The sequence below is a fragment of the Aulonocara stuartgranti genome (assembly GCF_965226115.1).
Source record: "Aulonocara stuartgranti genome assembly, chromosome: 16".
Taxonomy (NCBI): domain Eukaryota; kingdom Metazoa; phylum Chordata; class Actinopteri; order Cichliformes; family Cichlidae; genus Aulonocara; species Aulonocara stuartgranti.
This window is the reverse complement of record NC_138952.1, coordinates 29,983,467-30,003,004: the sequence shown is the minus strand read 5'-3', so window position 1 is coordinate 30,003,004 and position 19,538 is coordinate 29,983,467. Positions and strand designations below refer to the sequence as shown.

General features: G+C 42.6%; 1 protein-coding gene and 3 long non-coding RNA genes across 5 annotated transcripts; all 4 read left to right on the top strand.

The window, feature by feature from the left end:
- The first annotated feature begins 49 nt into the window (after positions 1 to 49).
- On the top strand, positions 50 to 1,546 carry LOC309691031. The gene is made up of 3 exons (XR_014271848.1): positions 50 to 590; positions 1,276 to 1,401; positions 1,485 to 1,546. It is a non-coding gene; the product is annotated as an uncharacterized lncRNA (long non-coding RNA).
- Positions 1,547 to 3,955: 2,409 nt separating this feature from the next.
- On the top strand, positions 3,956 to 7,202 carry LOC309691029 (uncharacterized protein). Its single transcript, XM_082508557.1, has 2 exons — positions 3,956 to 4,464; positions 4,590 to 7,202. The coding sequence occupies exons 1-2, from the start codon at positions 4,449 to 4,451 to the stop codon at positions 4,979 to 4,981; spliced, it is 408 nt and encodes a 135-aa protein (XP_082364683.1). The 5' UTR covers positions 3,956 to 4,448; the 3' UTR covers positions 4,982 to 7,202.
- Positions 7,203 to 12,555: 5,353 nt separating this feature from the next.
- Positions 12,556 to 13,830, top strand: LOC309691043. Its single transcript, XR_014271860.1, has 3 exons — positions 12,556 to 12,630; positions 13,495 to 13,566; positions 13,735 to 13,830. It is a non-coding gene; the product is annotated as an uncharacterized lncRNA (long non-coding RNA).
- Positions 13,831 to 13,916: 86 nt separating this feature from the next.
- LOC309691034 lies at positions 13,917 to 19,032 on the top strand. 2 transcript variants are annotated; one of them, XR_014271850.1, is made up of 4 exons: positions 13,917 to 14,148; positions 18,288 to 18,446; positions 18,525 to 18,581; positions 19,014 to 19,032. It is a non-coding gene; the product is annotated as an uncharacterized lncRNA (long non-coding RNA). The 2 variants fall into 2 exon arrangements; XR_014271851.1 differs by lacking the exon at positions 13,917 to 14,148 and adding an exon at positions 16,831 to 17,980.
- Positions 19,033 to 19,538: the final 506 nt, after the last annotated feature.

Below are 19,538 nucleotides of genomic sequence, written 5' to 3'. Positions count from 1 at the left end.
GATTGACGTAGTATAGTCCTGCCATACCACATAGACCCGTATGTGTGTGTGTGTGTGTGTGTGTGTGTGTGTGTGTGTGTGTGTGTGTGAGTGCGTCTATGTGGTATGGATTGACATTTGACCTGCGCTGTACCTGGGCTCCGGGGACATTTCGACTTTTTGCTGTGTATTCATGTGTCCCCCTAAAACATGACTTGTAAATGCATTTTTAAGTGTCTAAATAATAATTTTTTCTACTTCTTATGAGGTCATTATTTATCTTTTGACCTGTATTTGCTTAAACTGTAGTGTAAATTCATTTATTAAACTATAATTAAAAGATTTTCTGATTTTCTTAAAAGTCCACCTATACCCCTCACCTGATTTTTGTGTATTCCAGTGTATTGCACAGCGACGTTTCGAGTTAGAGTGGATGTGTGTAGGTACTGCAATTTAATACACATTTTCAATACACACGGCCGGAAGTCATTGTGATTGGTAGGCTATATATATAGGCGGTACCTACAGGAAACGGCGCCACAACTTTCGCGCGCGTGCCCTTTAACAAGTGTATGTCGACGGCAATACGAAGACGGATTAAAAACACAAAGGTAAGCCTTTTTTAATGTAAAATGCACCATGACTTTAATACTATATGAAATTATAGGTGCACAGGCCTATATTAAACTGGTTTAATTTATGCTTTATGGACTGTTAGTGAGTCTTTGAAGAAGTAAAACGGCCCCAGCGTTTGTCATTGAGTAAATAAAATAGGGCTGACGACTAACGCGATAAAGCGGGCTAACCCGTGTTAGGATTTACTCGGTGTTAAAGCATTATTGTGGCTTAAACGTGTTAATGCCGACATCGCGACTAACGCGATTAACAATTAAACCAGCGCAGTCTGAGTCAAAATCCCTGATGTCGCTGTTAGCTAATTTCGGGCAGTTTGTCCAATGTCTGTCCATTCTGCTGACAGCCCTAAAATAAAAGCAAGGGTATAAGTGTATTTAGTCGTGTATTTATTTATATGCCTGAAGAAAAAACTTCTTACAGTTTTGATGCCTAAGCTTTCTCAGTACTTGTATCACTCTCTGCAGTCGCCATTACAGAAATGTCACATGTCGCCATTTTGAGTACTAGGCCTTTAACATTTTAAAAGAAGGCATAAATTAGGACTATGAATAAGTCAGCTGTGTTTATGCTGTAAACTACACTACTGCTAGTTCTGCTACTACTGATGATGATGACAATGATGACGATAATCGTAATACTTTATATGCTTTGGTAATGCAGCCAATCAAAACGTACAGGAGAACATGCGAAGGAGACGCATTCCTCCACGGGAGGATGCAGTCTGTCATGTTTCTGCTGGAAGGGACAAACTGGGACTTGATATCCACTACATAAATGCCTTCAAAGGTAAGTTGGTCTTTAGTTTGGATTAGATTTGGAGTTTGTCACTTTGTCTTTTGTCACTCACTTGGTATGCCTCTGCAATTCAGGTCGGGGCATTTTCACGACTGTTCCATTCCAAAAAGGAGACTTCCTTTTGGAATACAGAGGTAAACTCATAACAAAAGAAGAATGTGAGCGGAGACCCAGAGTTTATCATGACAGCCTGAAGGTGTTCATGTTTGAATTCAAGTTTGATGGAAAACTCTGGTGGTGCGTATTATATCAGTGTAGTTTGATTAAGATTAAATTACACATTGCTTTTGATTTATGAAAAAAAAAGCTTCCTAACTAACTAGTTAAGCTAATACTTTTTTGCCTAACCCCACAGTGTGGATGCATCTCAAGAAGATGGGTCATTAGGCAGACTTGTCAATGACAACCACATCAGTCCAAGTGCTAAGATGAAAATATTAAATATCAATGGAAAGCCCCATCTATGCTTATTTGCAAGCAGAGACACAAGTCCAGGCGAAGAAATAGACTATAATTATGGTGACTCGGATTGGCCTTGGAGATGCAAGGTATTTCTACAATTGTACTTTTTGGAACTGATAAATTGCATACCGTAAGCCATTTTTACATTTGTACCTACTCAAATTGGCTTAACGTGACTTAGGGCATCTAGTTTTTCACTGAAATTGAGTATCACCTACTGTGCCTGGGGTCACTATAGCAATGCAGCCGAGCATCCAGTGATATAAATGCCACAGCAAGCATGGACGTCAAGGTGACAAAATGCCTGCTCAGTCTATACTTTAGTGTTCAATTCAGGGATCACGCTGTTAATTTTGGTCGCTATTTCAAACATTTCAGAGTTTCAAAAATGATGGCTTGGATTTTCACGAAGGAGGCGCACTCATAACTTATCGAGTGACACCATTGACCAGCCACCTGGTGGCATTCAGTCTATGTCAAATTTTCTGATCACTTTGGATCACTTGGAACCTTGGTGCAGTAGTTACTGAAAAACTACATGGTACTATAACCTACTGGAAAAACAGGGGTAGGTACTAATGGAAAACAGGCAATTGTGATGGCTGCCACATCAAAGCCCTCTAAAAGCACTAAAAAAATATCAGCAGGTATGCAGAAATAAAAAATGGCTTTCGGTTTCTAAATTTTAACAGTGATTGATGTTTAATGTGATTCTACACAGCAAAATCTCCAGTGTTAAATTAACACTGGAGAGTGTCTATAAGGGTCCACACCTCTGAGTGTTAAATACAACACTGTTGAGTGTTAAATTAATACTTTTGACAGTGTTATATGTTTAAAAGTAACCTAGTCAGTTTTGAAGATTAACAATGGCTAACACTGAGCAGTGCTGATTTTCTAACACTGGAAAATAACTCAAAATGTTAGAAATATTCCAGTGTTAGAAAATCAGCACTGCTCAGTGTTAGCCACTGTTAATCTTCAAAACTGACTAGGTTACTTTTAAACATATAACACTGTCAAAAGTGTTCATTTAACACTCAACAGTGTTGTGTGGACCCATATAGACACTCTCTAGTGTTAATTTAACACTGGAGATTTTGCTGTGTAGCCTCTTTAGTTAGATTCATTTTAAATTTTGGCCCTCGAAGATAAATGGGCCCTAGTGACAGTTCGTTGCTGCTACAGGTGATTGTTTTACTCCTTTAGCAATGGCTTAAAAAATAAAGAAATCACACTGACTATTTGTCTCTTAATCATAGGGCCTTAAATTCTCTATACATGACAGTGAATATTTTAAAGACATTAGCTTGAAACTTATCTTTCTCATACAGTTTATTTAATGTTTCAAAAGCGTCTTCAAAAATGCACTGTATATTCATTTTCTATCTGTTACACACGAAGACTGAGACCAGCCAGATTCAGAAGACTGTGAGCTGCCTAAAGCCGCAACCAAACAGCTTTCCAAACAATGATCTGGACCTGAAACATCCAGAGCCTGAAAGGGTAAATATAATCCAGTGTACCACTTAATGAACTAATAATTTAATCTATCATCATTCTTTATGGATGCTGTGTGTGTGTGTTTGGCAGTCACCTGGGTGTGATGTGATTTACATGGACCGTGGCTTGTAGGTCCTTTTCATTGTTTCAAAGTGCAAGTCTGGATAACATCTGAGTGTGTGTGTGTTAACCACCCAAATGTGACTTAGGAGGACCACACTGTTATTGGGGGACTCTGTCAAAGTTTGCTTCATGGTGACATCACTCTGGTTTTAGGAGGGGTCTTCTCGTATTTTTTGACAGTTTGACCTACAGCATGCAGAACTGACTGCATGTGCTTTGTTTCTATGTTGAAATTTTTTGAAACTCAGGCTTGAACATTAAGATAGATAGTACTATACAACTTCTTAACTTGTTTTAGGCACTTTTTACTGCTGTAGTGCATGGGTTCTCTCTGGCTGTGTACTCTGGCTTCTTCCCACAGTCCAAAGATGTAGCTTATGGGGTTAGGTTAACTGGTGATTTATTCATTTGCAGGAGGTAGACGGAGAGTGAGGAGGTAAGTGACGGAGAGTGAGGTAAGTGACGGAAGTGATGTTGTAGGTGACGTCAGACGCCGGAGATTTTGGCGGAGAAAAAGCAAATGGTAGCATAGAGTTTAACAAAGGTTTTCCAAGCTTCAGTATTACCAAATATACTAATCAATTGTCATATAACTAACAACATCTGTTTTATCATCTCTAACACCCTGGAGGACAACGGGGAGAGTTTAGACGCTCTCCAAGATTACATCGACCGCTGTTTTCAAGATTTAGTAATGCATAAGGCCCAGAGTGCATCTTCCCCGGCCAAAATCGAGACGCCGTCATCGAAGAGAAGTCGCCAGGCAGACTCCCCCGGTACAACATCGCCTGCCGGCAAAGACATCGCAGAAATCCTGGAGTCAATCGACAAGCGATTGTCCAGTTTCGATGCGAGGCTGTCCCTGGTGGAGATCTTACACCGGGAATTTAAATCTCTGAGAGAATCCCTGGAATTCAGCCAGCGGCAGGTGGAAACGCTTGCCGCTGAAAATGCCACGCTACGGGAGTCGGTCAAATCTCTCACCGATAACGTGACCCAGCTAAACATTGAAAATAAAAAAATAAAAGAGTCCGTTATCGATCTACAAGCCCGTAGCATGAGAGATAATCTTGTGTTTTCTGGTATTCCAGAAACTGCCGGAGAGGACGCAGAGGCAACGGTGAAAAGCTTCATTAAAATCCACCTGAAGCTGCCGGAGGACACCGTAAAGAACATCGACTTCGATAGAGTACATCGCTTGGGGGGCGCGCGGTCGCGGACCGGGAGACCACGGCCTATTGTGGCCAAATTCAGTCAATTCAAACAGAAGGAACAGGTGAAGAGTCGCGGCAGAGAGCTGAAAGGAACGGACTTCAGCGTGAACGACCAGTTCCCCAAAGAGATCCTGGAACGACGCAAGGTCCTGTTCCCAGTTCGACGTAGCTTTATCCAGAAAGGCTCCCGTGCTGTCATCGCTGTGGACCGGCTCTACGTGGACGGACAGCTGTACCGCGACCCCGGCACCACACCGTGGTTATACTGACTGCACTCCAGATAAGAACCCGCTACACTCTTTTCTTATTCATTCACACTTTCTCCTTTAAAATGTGTTTAACCTAGTAATATCAGTAGGATGTCATAGCAGATATAACACCGTCACCCTCCGTCATTGCTTTAATTGGAATGTTTCCGTTTCGTTTCCTTTTTTTTGTTGTCGCTCACAGTTCATGTGGTTTCTTTCTTTCTCTTGTCTTTCACTGCTGTGGTCACCTACTTCCCCACTCACCTACAAACAACACCCTCTATTTCTCCATATTTTCACAACACGATCACGCAAACACATCAGCTCAACGGCAGCACATTCACAACAGCCTCACAGCACGCACAGACTTGCAGGACACATAAGCAAGCCACGCTTGTTCATATTAGTGAATATTCACACACATAGTCAGACTTATGGAGTCTCTCACCACACTTCTTTTTCTCTTTCTATTTACAAACAAGGGATGTTTCCATATTCTCTCCACCTGTCTAAACGAAACACCCAGCATACATCATTAAACATACACGCACAATTAAGGGCATGCTGAGGTTTGTCACATGGAATGTAAATGGAGCTGGCACCAGAGGAAAGAGGTTAAAAATATTTAACCAGCTTAAAAAACTACAGGCAGATGTTGTTTTATTACAAGAAACTCATAAACCTGTCACAGGTTTAAATGAACTTAAAACACCTGAGTTTCCTAACGTGTTTGCAGCCGGTTATAATTCTAGACAACGGGGAGTAGCAATTTTAATACATAAAAATGTTAATTTTACAGTACTCGATACAGTTATAGATCCAGAGGGTAGATTTCTAATTATTAAACTATCAATATTGAACAAAAAACTATGTATTGTTAGTATATATGGTCCAAATGTTGATGAACCCTCATTCTTCCACGGTTTTTTTAGTGCACTCTCTGAACACCTTGATTGCACACTCATTCTTGGCGGTGACCTCAACCTTGGACTAAATGAAGAAATGGATAGGCTCAACACAACAGGAACTCAGCGTAATTGGCAGTCCACAAATATAATCAAACAGTATATGAACGACTTTGGTCTTTGCGATGCATGGCGCTCTCTTCACCCCACCAGTAAGGAATATACTTTTTTCTCACATGTTCATCACTCTTACTCTCGTCTGGATTATTTTTTGGTCAGCAGCTCACTGCTGTGTGACATTTCAGACACTGAGATTCATCCTATAGCTGTCAGCGATCATGCTCCTGTATCTTTAACACTAATGCACAAGAATAATACTACGCCAAGTAAAAACTGGAGATTTAATATATCACTACTTAAAGATGAAGACTTTATTAAATACTTTAAAAAGGAATGGACTTCATATTTAGACTTTAATGACACTCCCGGAATATCTGCTTCTGTTCTATGGGAAGCAGGGAAAGCTGTGATGAGAGGTAAAATAATTTCTTTCTCATCACACAAAAAGAAAGAAGAAAACAAAAATATTCAGGAATTAGAAAAAAACATCAAATCACTAGAAGAAGCCTACGCGTCCCACCAAGATCAGGAAACATTGAACAAAATACGCAAAACAAAACTAGAATTAAATGAAACTATTAATAAAAAAACACAATTCCTTATACAAAGACTTCGCTTGCAGAATTTTGAACACAGTAATAAATCAGGTCGATTTCTAGCTAACCAGCTAAAAATAAATAAAGAAAAAACAACTATATGTGCTGCTAAAGATTTATCGGGGAACACAATATATGATCCTGGAAGAATAAACAACATTTTTAGGGATTTCTATGAAACTTTATACTCACCACAAATAAACCCATCTAAAAATGAAATTGATCTGTTTCTTGACAACGTAACTCTTCCAAAATTACTAGACAGTCAAGCAATGGAATTGGATTCGCCACTGACGCCAAGTGAACTCCAGGAAGCCCTGATAAGTATGCCCAATAATAAGGCTCCAGGTCCAGACGGCTTCCCTGCAGAATTCTACAAAGAATTCTGGACAATTTTGGCACCAGTATTCCACAGCATGTTGCAGGAAATCGAGGAAAAGGGCAGACTACCACCAAATATGAATTCTGCCAACATTAGTCTCCTGCTAAAACCAGGCAAAGACCCTTTATTTCCCTCAAGCTATCGTCCAATTTCTCTTTTAAATGTAGACCTTAAAATAATCTGCAAAGCTCTCTCAAAGAGATTAGAGAAAATGACCCCCCTCTTAATTCATCCTGACCAAACTGGTTTCATAAAAGGTCGGCACTCCTCGACAAACACTCGTAGATTACTTAATTTAATAGACTACTCATACGATAAAAACATCGAAGCCATAATATTATCTCTAGATGCAGAAAAAGCATTTGACAGAGTTAATTGGAAATTTTTATTCGCAACTTTACACAAATTTGGTTTTGGAAACTCTTTCATAAACTGGATAAGAATATTATACAATTCCCCAACGGCTCGTATCAGAACAAATGACCAGACATCCTCCAGCTTCTGTCTCCTGAGGGGCACCAGACAGGGATGCCCACTCTCCCCCTCATTTTTTGCAATTTTTATCGAACCTCTAGCAGCAGCATTTAGACAGGCTACAACAATTAAGGGCATAAAATGTAAGAACATAGAACATAAAATCAGTCTCTATGCGGATGATGTGTTGCTTTTTCTGCAAAACACACAAACCAACCTCTCTGAGGTAATTACTTTAATAAACTGGTTTTCAAGAGTTTCAGATTATTCAATTAACTGGCCAAAATCTACAGTTCTCCCCATTAACTGCTCCTTCCATAATTCTTCCTCTGCCCCACTGCAATCCGGAAATATTAAATATTTAGGTATTAATGTCTCTCCTAAGCTTTCAGACTTAACTAAACTAAACCACATCCCACTTCTAAAGAAAGTAGAAGGCGATCTGACTAGATGGAAATCTTTACCCATATCACTCATGGGAAGGGTCGCCACTATAAAAATGATGATCTTGCCAAAAATAAATTACTTATTTTTGATGATCCCTAACAAACCATCACAAGATTGGTTCAGATCTCTGGATTCATATATTTCCAAATTCCTTTGGAAAGATAAACCCCCGCGTATTAGCTTAAAAACGCTACAAAGAACCAAGGATAGAGGAGGATTAGATCTGCCTAATTTTCACCAATACTTCTTAGCCAACAGGCTTCAGTTCATCTCAGAATGGTTAAAACATACCTTCTTAGTTGAGCCCTGGCTAGATGTTGAACAGGCACTATGCAAGGATCTAGAGATTTCAGACCTACCATTTATTAGCTCAAACATCAAAAGACATGAATGCTTTAAAAGTATCAACATCAGCTTTTCTCTAACAGCATGGTGGGAGTTTCTAAAAATAACGGAGTCTTCATTAATCCCATGCAAACGTACACCTATCTGGAATAACCCTGACATATTACAAAACAATAATATGATTAATTTCCCAGAATGGAGTTGTAAAGGAATTAAATACTTAGAACATATATTAGAGGGAACAGAATTTATTCCATTTGACAGACTAGTTGAACAATATGGGATCAACAAGACAAGGTTTTTAGAATATCAACAAATTAAATCCATAGTAAAAAAGAAATTTAACCTCAGTCAAGTTGAATTACAAACACCACTAAGTGCGGCACATTTTCTTACTCTTAAATCCCCCAAATTATTATCTAAAATATACAGAACACTTTCTAAATTAGATGAATCAATATCCCTTCCTACTGCAAAGTGGGAAGCAGATTTATCAGTCAACCTAGACCAAAACTTCTGGTCTCAGATTTGCTTAAAAACTTTTAAATTAATTAAAAATCCCAGTCTGCAATTAATACATTACAAAATACTTCATAGAGTGCACTATACAGGTCATCGGATGTTCAAGATGGGCTTTACATCTTCCAACAACTGCTCACACTGTCAAGGCAATACACCAGACAATTACATCCACGCTCTTTGGTTCTGTCCACCAGTGCAGAAGTTTTGGCGCGAGATATGTGAAGACTTATCAAAATGTCTGAAATGTAACATTCCAACCTCCCCCTTAGTGTGTTTGTTGGGCAGCTTAGATAATGTCACTTCAGAAAAGAATATAGCCCATATGATCTTCACTGCCCTATGCATAGCCAAGAAAACAGTCCTCATGAACTGGAAAAATAAAAATAATCTTAATTCTAACCAATATAGAAATTATCTATTAGATTACATTAGTCTTGACACAGCCTCTGCCACCACATTAGATCAATTGCTCTGGGCCCCTTTTATCAGCTCCATCACCTAGTGGGGGTGGGGGGTCATAGTTTGGTCCCGCCTTCACTGTTGTGATTGGTGAGGGGGTAGGGACAGGCTTAGGGCGTCGGGGGGTTCCCCGGAGGCATCTTCCTTGGGGGGCTCAACCCGGGGTAGCGGTCACGTCCGGTTGAGGGCTCTGTTGGCTCTCAGGTGACTGTTTCCTCGCGGCTGCGTGCAGCGGGGCTAGGGGAGGGTCTGTGCTGACGGACGCGGGTTACTGACCTGGCAACCTGGCTGCCCCTGGGTGGGTCCGGGATGGGCGTGAGGTTCTGGGGGCGCTCCGTCTCTGGGCTGGGGCCCGGGCCGGGCCTCGGGGGCTCGGGTCCTGGTTGGTGTGTTGCCGGGGTTGTGGGCGGGTGGGTGCATGGGGGCCCGGCCCTGGAGCAGGGTGCCGCCGGTGCATCGAGCCGCCTGGGGGGCTCTTCAACTGGTGGGGGGGATGGTCACATCTTGCAGGAGCTTTCTTCTCTCAGGAACTCTCTGCAGGAGGGGGAGATACAGGAGAGGTGGAGGAAGATCTCAGCCTGGGCGTTTACCGTCTTATGTAGTCTGGAAGATGTGTGGTTGGTGGGGTGGGTGCAGTTTTCTCTGTGGTGGGGTTGGGTGGACTGTCCAGGGCTCTGTGGAGCCGGGGGGCGCTACTGCACTGGGCCCCGGTCTGATGGGCCTGGGCCCCCCTTCCCTGGCGGGTCGCGGAGGGTGGGAGTGCCTACTGGGGTCAGCGGGGGAGCTGGCCCCAGGGAGGGGTTACCTGCCCCTCCCTTCCTTCCCTCCCCATCTCCAGCTGCCTCCCTCTTCCCGCTCCTCCACAACCACCCACACATGCAGGGCCTTGGAGTGGGGGTATGTCACCAGGGTGCAGAGGAGGCTACCCCCCCCCCCCCCCCCCCCCCCCGTCCCCTTCTGGCTGCCTCTGCCTCAATTTTATCCCACAACTTAGACATTCACATTATTCACACTCTCATTACACATACATATAGGATCTTGGGGGTGGGCACAATCACGGAGTCCAAATCACCATCAGGGTGTATACCTCACCCCTGACGTCGTTGCCCACCTCTCAATTTTAAATACACTTAGTCATTGAGGGTTAGCAGGAGGGACTATGCGCTTACCTGCTGCTCCTTGGCAGGTAGCTCCATGCCCTCCTGGGTTTTAATTGCACCTTAGAACACATATGCATCAACACTACAATGAGCGGGTGGAGGGAGGTTTGGAGTCTTCTCCCACCCCCATTCTCTGCGGCCTGCTGGAGCGGGAGGGCTAGTAGGAGGAGTTGGCCGTCCGACTGCGGTCTGGGGTGTGGGGCCTCCCTGCTGCTGCGGAGTCGGGGTGGTCTGCCTCTCCCCACCGCAGGGAAAAGGGTAACACCACCTGGGTCTGGGTGCAATTCCCCCCTCCAGGGGCAAGGGTACCTAGACCCGGTTTGTAGAGTACGCTTGGGGAGTGTGATTGTGTGTACAGCGTCTCTTTATGTCTGTCTCCACGTTGGTTGAGTGTGGAGTGAGTGCATATGAGAGCATGAGGGTGGGAATGGATGTTTGTGTCTGTGTGTGCCTGTATGTCTGTGTCTATATGTCAGATTGGGTATCAGACGCCACCTCTCTGGGGACACCTCAGGCCCTCCAAGGTTTGGAGGCCTATCTCCACCCACCACCACTTCCCCTGCCGGTGGCGGACTCCCTCAGGTGTCGGTGTGTTGGTGGTTCTTTGTGTCTGGGGGTGGGCGTCCGGGTACACACCGGCTCACTCCTTGGCGGCCGCTTGTCGGGGCCTGGGGCCTGGGGCTCGCTCGGGCCCCTTTGGAGGTGGGGTGCCCCCGGCCTCTCGGCCTAGGGCTCGGTCACTCAGGCGCAGCTGGGGGCCGGCGGAGCTCACGGGCGCGTCACTGCAACTCCCCCTGACATCTGCTCCGCGGCTGCTGGGCGAGCCCTCATCTGGGACTCTCCTCAGCTCTTACTGGGACAGTGGCGCGGCTGCCCCTCTGTTGGTCTTCCATGGTCTCTTGTGTTCTGGGGGCCTCTGGATGTCTGGAGTTTTGATCTCCTCCATACCCGCTTCACACCCTGGAGGACGGGGCTGTGGCCCCCCCACACTCCCTAGCAGATCATTACATGGAGAAACCTTTGGAATGCAAGCATGCTGATCCACACAGGTATGCACACATGGGTATTCACAGACGCGGACTAAAGCTTTCTTGGCTGCTGCCTCAAAGCACACTGTGCGCTGTCTATCTTGCGTGCTGCACAATATCGTTTATTACTTAGTAAATACTGATATCTATGACTAGCGAGTTTATTGTGATGGTGCTTTGTTTTCTCTATTATTATGTTGCTCTTTGTTGTTTGCTGTCTCCTCTGCTTGTTTTTGTTTGTTTGTTTGTTTGTTTTTTTTTCTCCATACAGGTGACCCAGGAGTTTTTTTTGTTTTTTTTTCTCTCTCTCTTCCCCCCCCCTTCTCACCATCTCTTCTCCCCTTTGGTTTTCTTTCTTTCTCTCCCCCTCTCTCTCGCATTCATTCCCCCTGTCCTATTTATTAAGAAAAAAAAAAAAAAAAATGACAAAGGATGAACTGAAGCTCTGCCATCACGTAATGTCGTATACTGCTGTTTCTGATGTCATAAAAAAAAAAAAAAAAAAAAAAAAAAAAAAAAAGGTTAACTGGTGATTCAAAACTGCCCTTTGGTGTGAATGCAAATGCTTGTCCTTCCATGTTAGACTGGTGATCTGTCCAGGTTGTACTGCCCTATGGTAGCTGGTATAGGCCCCAAACCTGCTACCCCACAATCCTGATAAGGATAAGTGGAAGAGGATGGATGATTGCAAGGGAATCAGTTGTTAATTATTGTAGCCAGTATTTGTTTCAGAAGAAAACATTTCTTGAGTGGAAAGCCCCCCCCCCCCCCCCCCCCCCCCCACGCGCGCACACACACACATGCAAATTAAAAACAGAAGCACAGGCCTGCCCAGTACAGTTGCAAGAAGAGCACTTGGTCTAATCTTTGTGCCATCTTTTCTTTGTTGCAGGATCTTGATGAAGAAATGCCTCAGCAAGGCTCAGAAGCCATGCATTCTTCTTCAGTGCAAGATTTTGAAGAGGTAACATTGACCTAGGACAGATTTTAATGAATGTTTCTCATGCACGATGTGTACCCTACGCTATTTGCCGATAGTGAAATGGTTTATTCATCCTCTTGAGTGATGCATTTTTAGTAACTGTCAGATTACTGTTCTTTTGTCTTCATTTTCTATCTGTTACACACGAAGACTGAGACCAGCCAGATTCAGAAGACTGAGCTGCCTAAAGCCGCAACCAAACAGCTTTCCAAACAATGATCTGGACCTGAAACATCCAGAGCCTGAAAGGGTAAATATAATCCAGTGTACCACTTAATGAACTAATAATTTAATCTATCATCATTCTTTATGGATACTGTGTGTGTGTGTTTGGCAGTCACCTGGGTGTGATGTGATTTACATGGACCGTGGCTTGTAGGTCCTTTTCATTGTTTCAAAGTGCAAGTCTGGATAACATCTGTGTGTGTGTGTGTTAACCACCCAAATGTGACTTAGGAGGACCACACTGTTATTGGGGGACTCTGTCAAAGTTTGCTTCATGGTGACATCACTCTGGTTTTAGGAGGGGTCTTCTTGTATTTTTTGACAGTTTGACCTACAGCATGCAGAACTGACTACATGTGCTTTGTGTCTATGTTGAAATGGTTTGAAACTCAGGCTTGAACATTAAGATAGATAGTACTATACAACTTCTTAACTTGTTTTAGGCACTTTTTACTGCTGTAGTGCATGGGTTCTCTCTGGCTGTGTACTCTGGCTTCTTCCCACAGTCCAAAGATGTAGCTTATGTGGTTAGGTTAACTGGTGATTCAAAACTGCCCTTTGGTGTGAATGCAAATGCTTGTCCTTCCATGTTAGACTGGTGATCTGTCCAGGTTGTACTGCCCTATGGTAGCTGGTATAGGCCCCAAACCTGCTTGCTACCCCACAATCCTGATAAGGATAAGTGGAAGAGGATGGATGATTGCAAAGGAATCAGTTAATTATTGTAGCCAGTATTTTTTTCAGAAGAAAACATTTCTTGAGTGGAAAGCCCCCCCCCCCCACGCGCACACACACACATGCAAATTAAAAACAGAAGCACAGGCCTGCCCAGTACAGTTGCAAGAAGAGCACTTGGTCTAATCTTTGTGCCATCTTTTCTTTGTTGCAGGATCTTGATGAAGAAATGCCTCAGCAAGGCTCAGAAGCCATGCATTCTTCTTCAGTGCAAGATTTTGAAGAGGTAACATTGACCTAGGACAGATTTTAATGAATGTTTCTCATGCACGATGTGTACCCTACGCTATTTGCCGATAGTGAAATGGTTTATTCATCCTCTTGAGTGATGCATTTTTAGTAACTGTCAGATTACTGTTCTTTTGTCTTCATTTTCTATCTGTTACACACGAAGACTGAGACCAGCCAGATTCAGAAGACTGTGAGCTGCCTAAAGCCGCAACCAAACAGCTTTCCAAACAATGATCTGGACCTGAAACATCCAGAGCCTGAAAGGGTAAATATAATCCAGTGTACCACTTAATGAACTAATAATTTAATCTATCATCATTCTTTATGGATGCTGTGTGTGTTTGGCAGTCACCTGGGTGTGATGTGATTTACATGGACGAAGTTTATTAGTTGATATCTGCAACTGAATTGAAAACACCTCACCTTTCCAACTGTCCAAAACAAATAAATGTTGCAATATTTTGCTAACAGTGTCACAATCATCGTCTGGTGTGCACAACAATATCATCTTTGGACAAGTGCATTCAGTGTGTGGGACCGGTTTCCTCCCTCAAGTGGCTTGGCTATAAGTGCAAAGGTGAGACATTTAGTGAATAGGTACAGTGTATAGTAAAAAGCATTAATAGAGTTCAACAAGTTAAGACTAGCTGAAATGAACACTGCTCCCTTTTTAATTAATGGGTGGTCACGTCTAATTAAAGAAATGTAGTATTACCTCATTGGTGCAGGACCTTGTAAAAATGGTATACTTGGGATTGTCCTCAATTCCCCATTCCATAACATAAACTGCTCAAAATAATAAAGGGAACACTTAAACAATGCGATGTTACTCCAAGTCAGAACACACTTCTGTGAAATCAAACTGTTCACTTAGGAAGTAACACTGACAACCAGTTTCACATGCTGTTTTGCAAATAGAGTAGACAACAAGTGGAAATTATAGTCAATTCACCATAATAAAGGACTGGTTCTGCAGGTGGTGACCACAGACCACTTCTCAGTACCTATGCTTTCTGGCTGATGTTATGGTCACTTTTGAATGCTGGCCGTGATTTCATTTTAGTGGTAGCATGAGACGGTCTACAACCCACACAAGTGGCTCAGGTAGTGCAGCTCATCTAGCGTAGCACATCAATGTGAGCTGTGGCAAGAAGGTTTGCTGTGTCTGTTAGTGTAGTGTCCAGAGCATGGAGGTGCTACCTGGATGTGGAGTAGGCCAAAGGAGGGCAACAACCCAGCAGCAGGACCGCTACCTCCACCTTTGTGCAAGGAGGAACAAGAGGAGCCCTGCAAAATGACCTCAAACAGGCCACAAATGTGCATCTGTCTGCTCAAATGGTCAGAAACTGACTTCATGAGGGTGGCTTGAGGGTCCAGCGTCCACAGGTGGGGATTGAGCTTGCAGCCCAACACCATGCAGGATGCTTGGCATTTGCCAGAAAACACAAAGTTTGGCAACTTCGGCACGGGCACCCTATGCTCCTCACAGCTGAAAGGAGGTTCAAACAGAGCACGTGACAGTCTGGAGATGCCGTGGGGAACGTTCTGCTGCCTGCAACATCCTCCAGCATGATCATATTGGCAGTGGGTCAGTAATGGTGAGGGGTGGCATTTCTGTACCTGCCAGAGAGCCTGACTGTCATTGGGTAACAAGATGAGGTCCTCGGACCCTTTGTGAGACCACATGCTGGTGCGTTTGACCCTGGGGTCCACCTAATGCGAGACGACACTGGACCTCATGTGGCTGGAGTATGTCAGCAGTTCCTCCATGACAAAGGCATTGATGCTATGGACTGGCCCGCCTGTTCCCCAGACCTGAATCCAATTGAGCACATCTGGGACATCATGTCTCACTCCATCCACCACAAACTGTCCAGGGGTTGGCAGATGCTTTAGTCCAGGTCTTGGAGGAGATCCTTCAGGAGACCATCCGCCACCTCATCCCGAGCATGCCCAGGCATTGTAGGGAAGTCATACAGGCATCTGGAGGCCACACACATTCAACTACACACTTTCATGCCATTCAACTACCTAAAGAACAAAGTATTTAATAAGAATAATTCCTTCATTCACATCTGGGATGTCCTTTTTTGGGGGGGGGGGGGGGATTAGCAGTGTATGTGTAGTCATTAAAATATCCTTAAGTGTGAACAGTTTGGTTTTTTTTTTTTTTTTTTCAGCATTTGACATTACTGCAATGCTTTGACAAAAAACTACTTCACTTAAATAGAACTGCAAAGCTAAATTAAGTCTATCAAAATGTGTTTCAGTTTGTTTAGGGGTCTGGCACAAATCTTGCCTTGCAAAATTGGCAAATCAGAATTGCCACCAGTCAACACAGGTGTGTATCCCATTCATATTTGGCTTGACTTTGTTTTTCAGTTTATTTTTTACCTGTCTAAAGTATTGATCAATTAAAATAACTTTTGTTCTTACATTCCAGAAAGAAGAAATTTCTGAATATTCAGGGGAGGATGGATTGCCACATTCAGTTCAGGATCAAATATCAAGCGATGATGATGGCAACCACAGCATATCAGAAGAAGAATATGTGCCAGATTCAGAGTCATATGATGAAGATTCAGATGAAGACATCTCATTATTGCCAAGCACATCAAAAGGTCTGCTATGCCAAAATGACATCTCCAAAGCGCATGAACAATCAGATTCAATGAATTTAATCCACAACTTGACAAAGGACAAGCCACAAGATAAAAGTGAGCTTTGCGAAACTGAATCAGAAAAAATGACTTTAAGTAAAAGAAATTACTGCTATTTTTGTGGCAAACCACAAGCTAAAATTTCCCGCCACCTGAAAACGCACAAAACGGCTCCTGATGTTGTGCATGCATTTTCCCTGCCTAGAGACTCAAACGAGCGTAAAAGTCTGTTAGAGAAATTGAGAAATAAGGGAAATTTTAAGCATAATGCTGCAGTTTTGCATGGTGGAGTGGGACCACTGAAAGTGAAGAGAAGACCCAAGATTAAAGCAGTAGAGGGAAAGTTCGCTCATTGCTTTTATTGTCAAGGGATGTATGTTCGCAAGGATCTTTGGAGACATGTCCGCAGATGTCCGAACAAACCAAAAGATGACACGGATAAAGAACCTGGAAGAACCAAAGTACTCGGCCTGGCTTTAACTCTGGAGTCTCAGTGTTATCCGCAGGTGTCAAGTGGAGTCTGGAAGGTTCTTGCTGTTATGAAACAAGATGAGATTGCCTCAGCTGTGCGAAATGACTTTACTGTTATTCACTTTGCCCAGTCCCTCTACAATAAACATGGACAAGACCCTACAAAGTATGATTATATACGACAGAAGCTTCGTGAAGCGGGACGTTTGTTGTTGTGTCTGCGCACAGAATTCTCAGTGCATAACATGGAAGAAGCTATTAAGCCTGCTAATTTCCAGAGAGTTGTGCAAGCAGTAAAGAAAGTTTCAGGTTTTGATGAAGAGACACTGTCATACAAAACTCCAAGCCTTGCGCTGAAACTGGGACATACACTGCATAAAATGTCTGACATTATCCATTGTCGTGCCCTCATGACAGAGGATGAAGCCCTAATCAAGTCCACTGATGCGTTCAAGAAGTTGTATGTCTCCAAATGGTCCGAGATGGTGTCTCACCGTGCCTTGAACACATTGAGTGAGGCAAAGTTTAACAAGCCATCAACATTGCCCTTTACAGAAGATGTTCGGATTCTCCATCACTACCTTCAAAAATCTGCAGAAAGTGCCTTTTGCAGCTTGGAGAACGAAGCCACAGCTCAGAATTATGCCCAACTTGCACAAGTTACACTCTCACAAATCATTGTGTTCAACCGAAGACGTTCTGGAGAGGTTTCAAAGATGCGCCTCAAAAGTTTTCTTGAAAGAGACAAAACAGCACTCCACACAGATGTTGCCATGGGGCTCTCAGAAATGGAACAGAGACTCTGTAACTATTTCTGTAGAATAGAAATAATGGGGAAAAGGGACAGAAATGTTCCGGTTCTGCTAACACCAAGCATGCTGGATGCTCTGTCACTACTGGTTAGTAGGAGGCCTGACTGTGGTATTTGTGCCACTAATATCTACCTCTTTGCAAGACCCCGATCAATGAGTCATTACAGAGGAATGGACTCCTTGCGTGTTCATGCACACCAGTGTGGAGCAAAGCAGCCTGAGTATCTAAGATCGACACAGCTCAGAAAACATGTTGCCACACTCTCACAAGTCCTTAATTTGAAAAACAACGAACTTGATCAGGTTGCAGATTTCCTGGGTCATGATATCCGCGTTCACCGCGAATTCTACAGATTACCAGTTCCCACAACACAGCTGGCCAAGATTTCCAAACTGCTTTTAACACTGGAAAAAGGACATCTTTCCCAGATCCAGGGGAAATCACTGGATGAGATCAAAATAGAAGGTTTGTATTGAAAGGAGCAAATATTAGGGCAGTAGTTGAATATTATGCTTTATCAACAGAATTAAAACCTAAAAGCACAGACCATTCTGTTAAATGTCCATGATTTAAGGTTCTTGAAGTCTATTGTTTCATCACTTTGCAACATTTGGCAAACTGCAGAGTGGTGGCCTTAAATAGTAAAACTATGTACTATAATTTCCAGTATTTGTTCTGTATTTTGTCATATCTCGTTGTTAATGTGAGGTTTTTGGGGGGGTTGTGTTTGTTTGTTTTTTTGTTTTGTTTTCCCCCCCCCACAATTTCTCAGATGAAATTGCATTAAGTGATGCTGAAACAAAGGACAGTGAGAGTGAATCAGATGATGATGACACAGCACTCACAATGTCGGCGTGTGGCACCAGTGAGCCTGTACATGCAGTAGCTGATTCCACAAACACAGCGCAGCTCCAAGACACTGTAGATTGTGGTAAGTTACCACTAGCTTGGTTTCTGTGGATAAAATGTTTGTTACAAATATTAAAACTTAATCAAATTGTGTAATCAGCAGATGAAGGACCACTCACAATGCCTGCAGCAAGTGAGACTGCTGCTCCCTCTGAAGGTAAGGGGTGCAGTTGGTTCTCTAAGCGTATTATTGTTTCATCACTTTGCAACATATGGCAAACTGCAGAGTGGTGGCAAAAAGTCACTTGGATGAGTGACAAAATGTTTCTCCCACTGAAAACGCTACGTCCAGATTAACAGAATCAACGTTTTGGGATTTACTTACCTGGATGATTGAGCATGCATCAAGAGACTTTTATTCAACTTTTTATTTAGTCTTTTATTCACAGCGGAACACTAAATGTTGTCTCATTTTAGAAATTTGATAAATTTTCAAAGAGAATTTTAGCTCGTTTTGATATTGATGGTAGCAACACATTTCAGAAGTTAATACAGGGTAGCATCCATTCTTTTAACAAGCAAATGTTTTTTGTTTTTTTTGTTTGGTTTTTTGTTTGTTTTAACTACTACTACTTTATATATCTTCCAGAGAAAAATGCTGCTCAATCTCACAATTCCCGAAGAGCTCCCAAAAACATGTGGTCCAAGGCTGAGGTTGCTGCAGTGATGAGGCATTTTAAAGACCACATAAACGAAGGGAAACTAGCCACCAAAAATGAATGCAGTCATTGCAAATTGGTAGAAGATCCGGTGTTGGCAGGAAGAACAGTTCAAAACATAAGAGATTTTGTAAGAAACAGAGGATTAACTGCAAAAAGGCAGAAAAAAAATGAACTAAAATAACTGTTTAGCCAGATGTGGTTTTACATCTTGGTCAGATTGCCAATTGTTGTTAACACTGATGTTCTGTTTAAAGAAAAAAAAAAAGTTCTTGTTAAATACAGAAGCAGTTTGTATTTCATAATTTTTACATTTAATTTATTTAGGGTTTTTTTTTTGACGGGTTATATTTAAAATAAAAAATTATAAATGCATATTTTCTCCCCTTAATATTTACCTTTAAACTATTAAAATTCATTTTAAATGTTTTAAATTTTTCTGTTTTCTATATTTT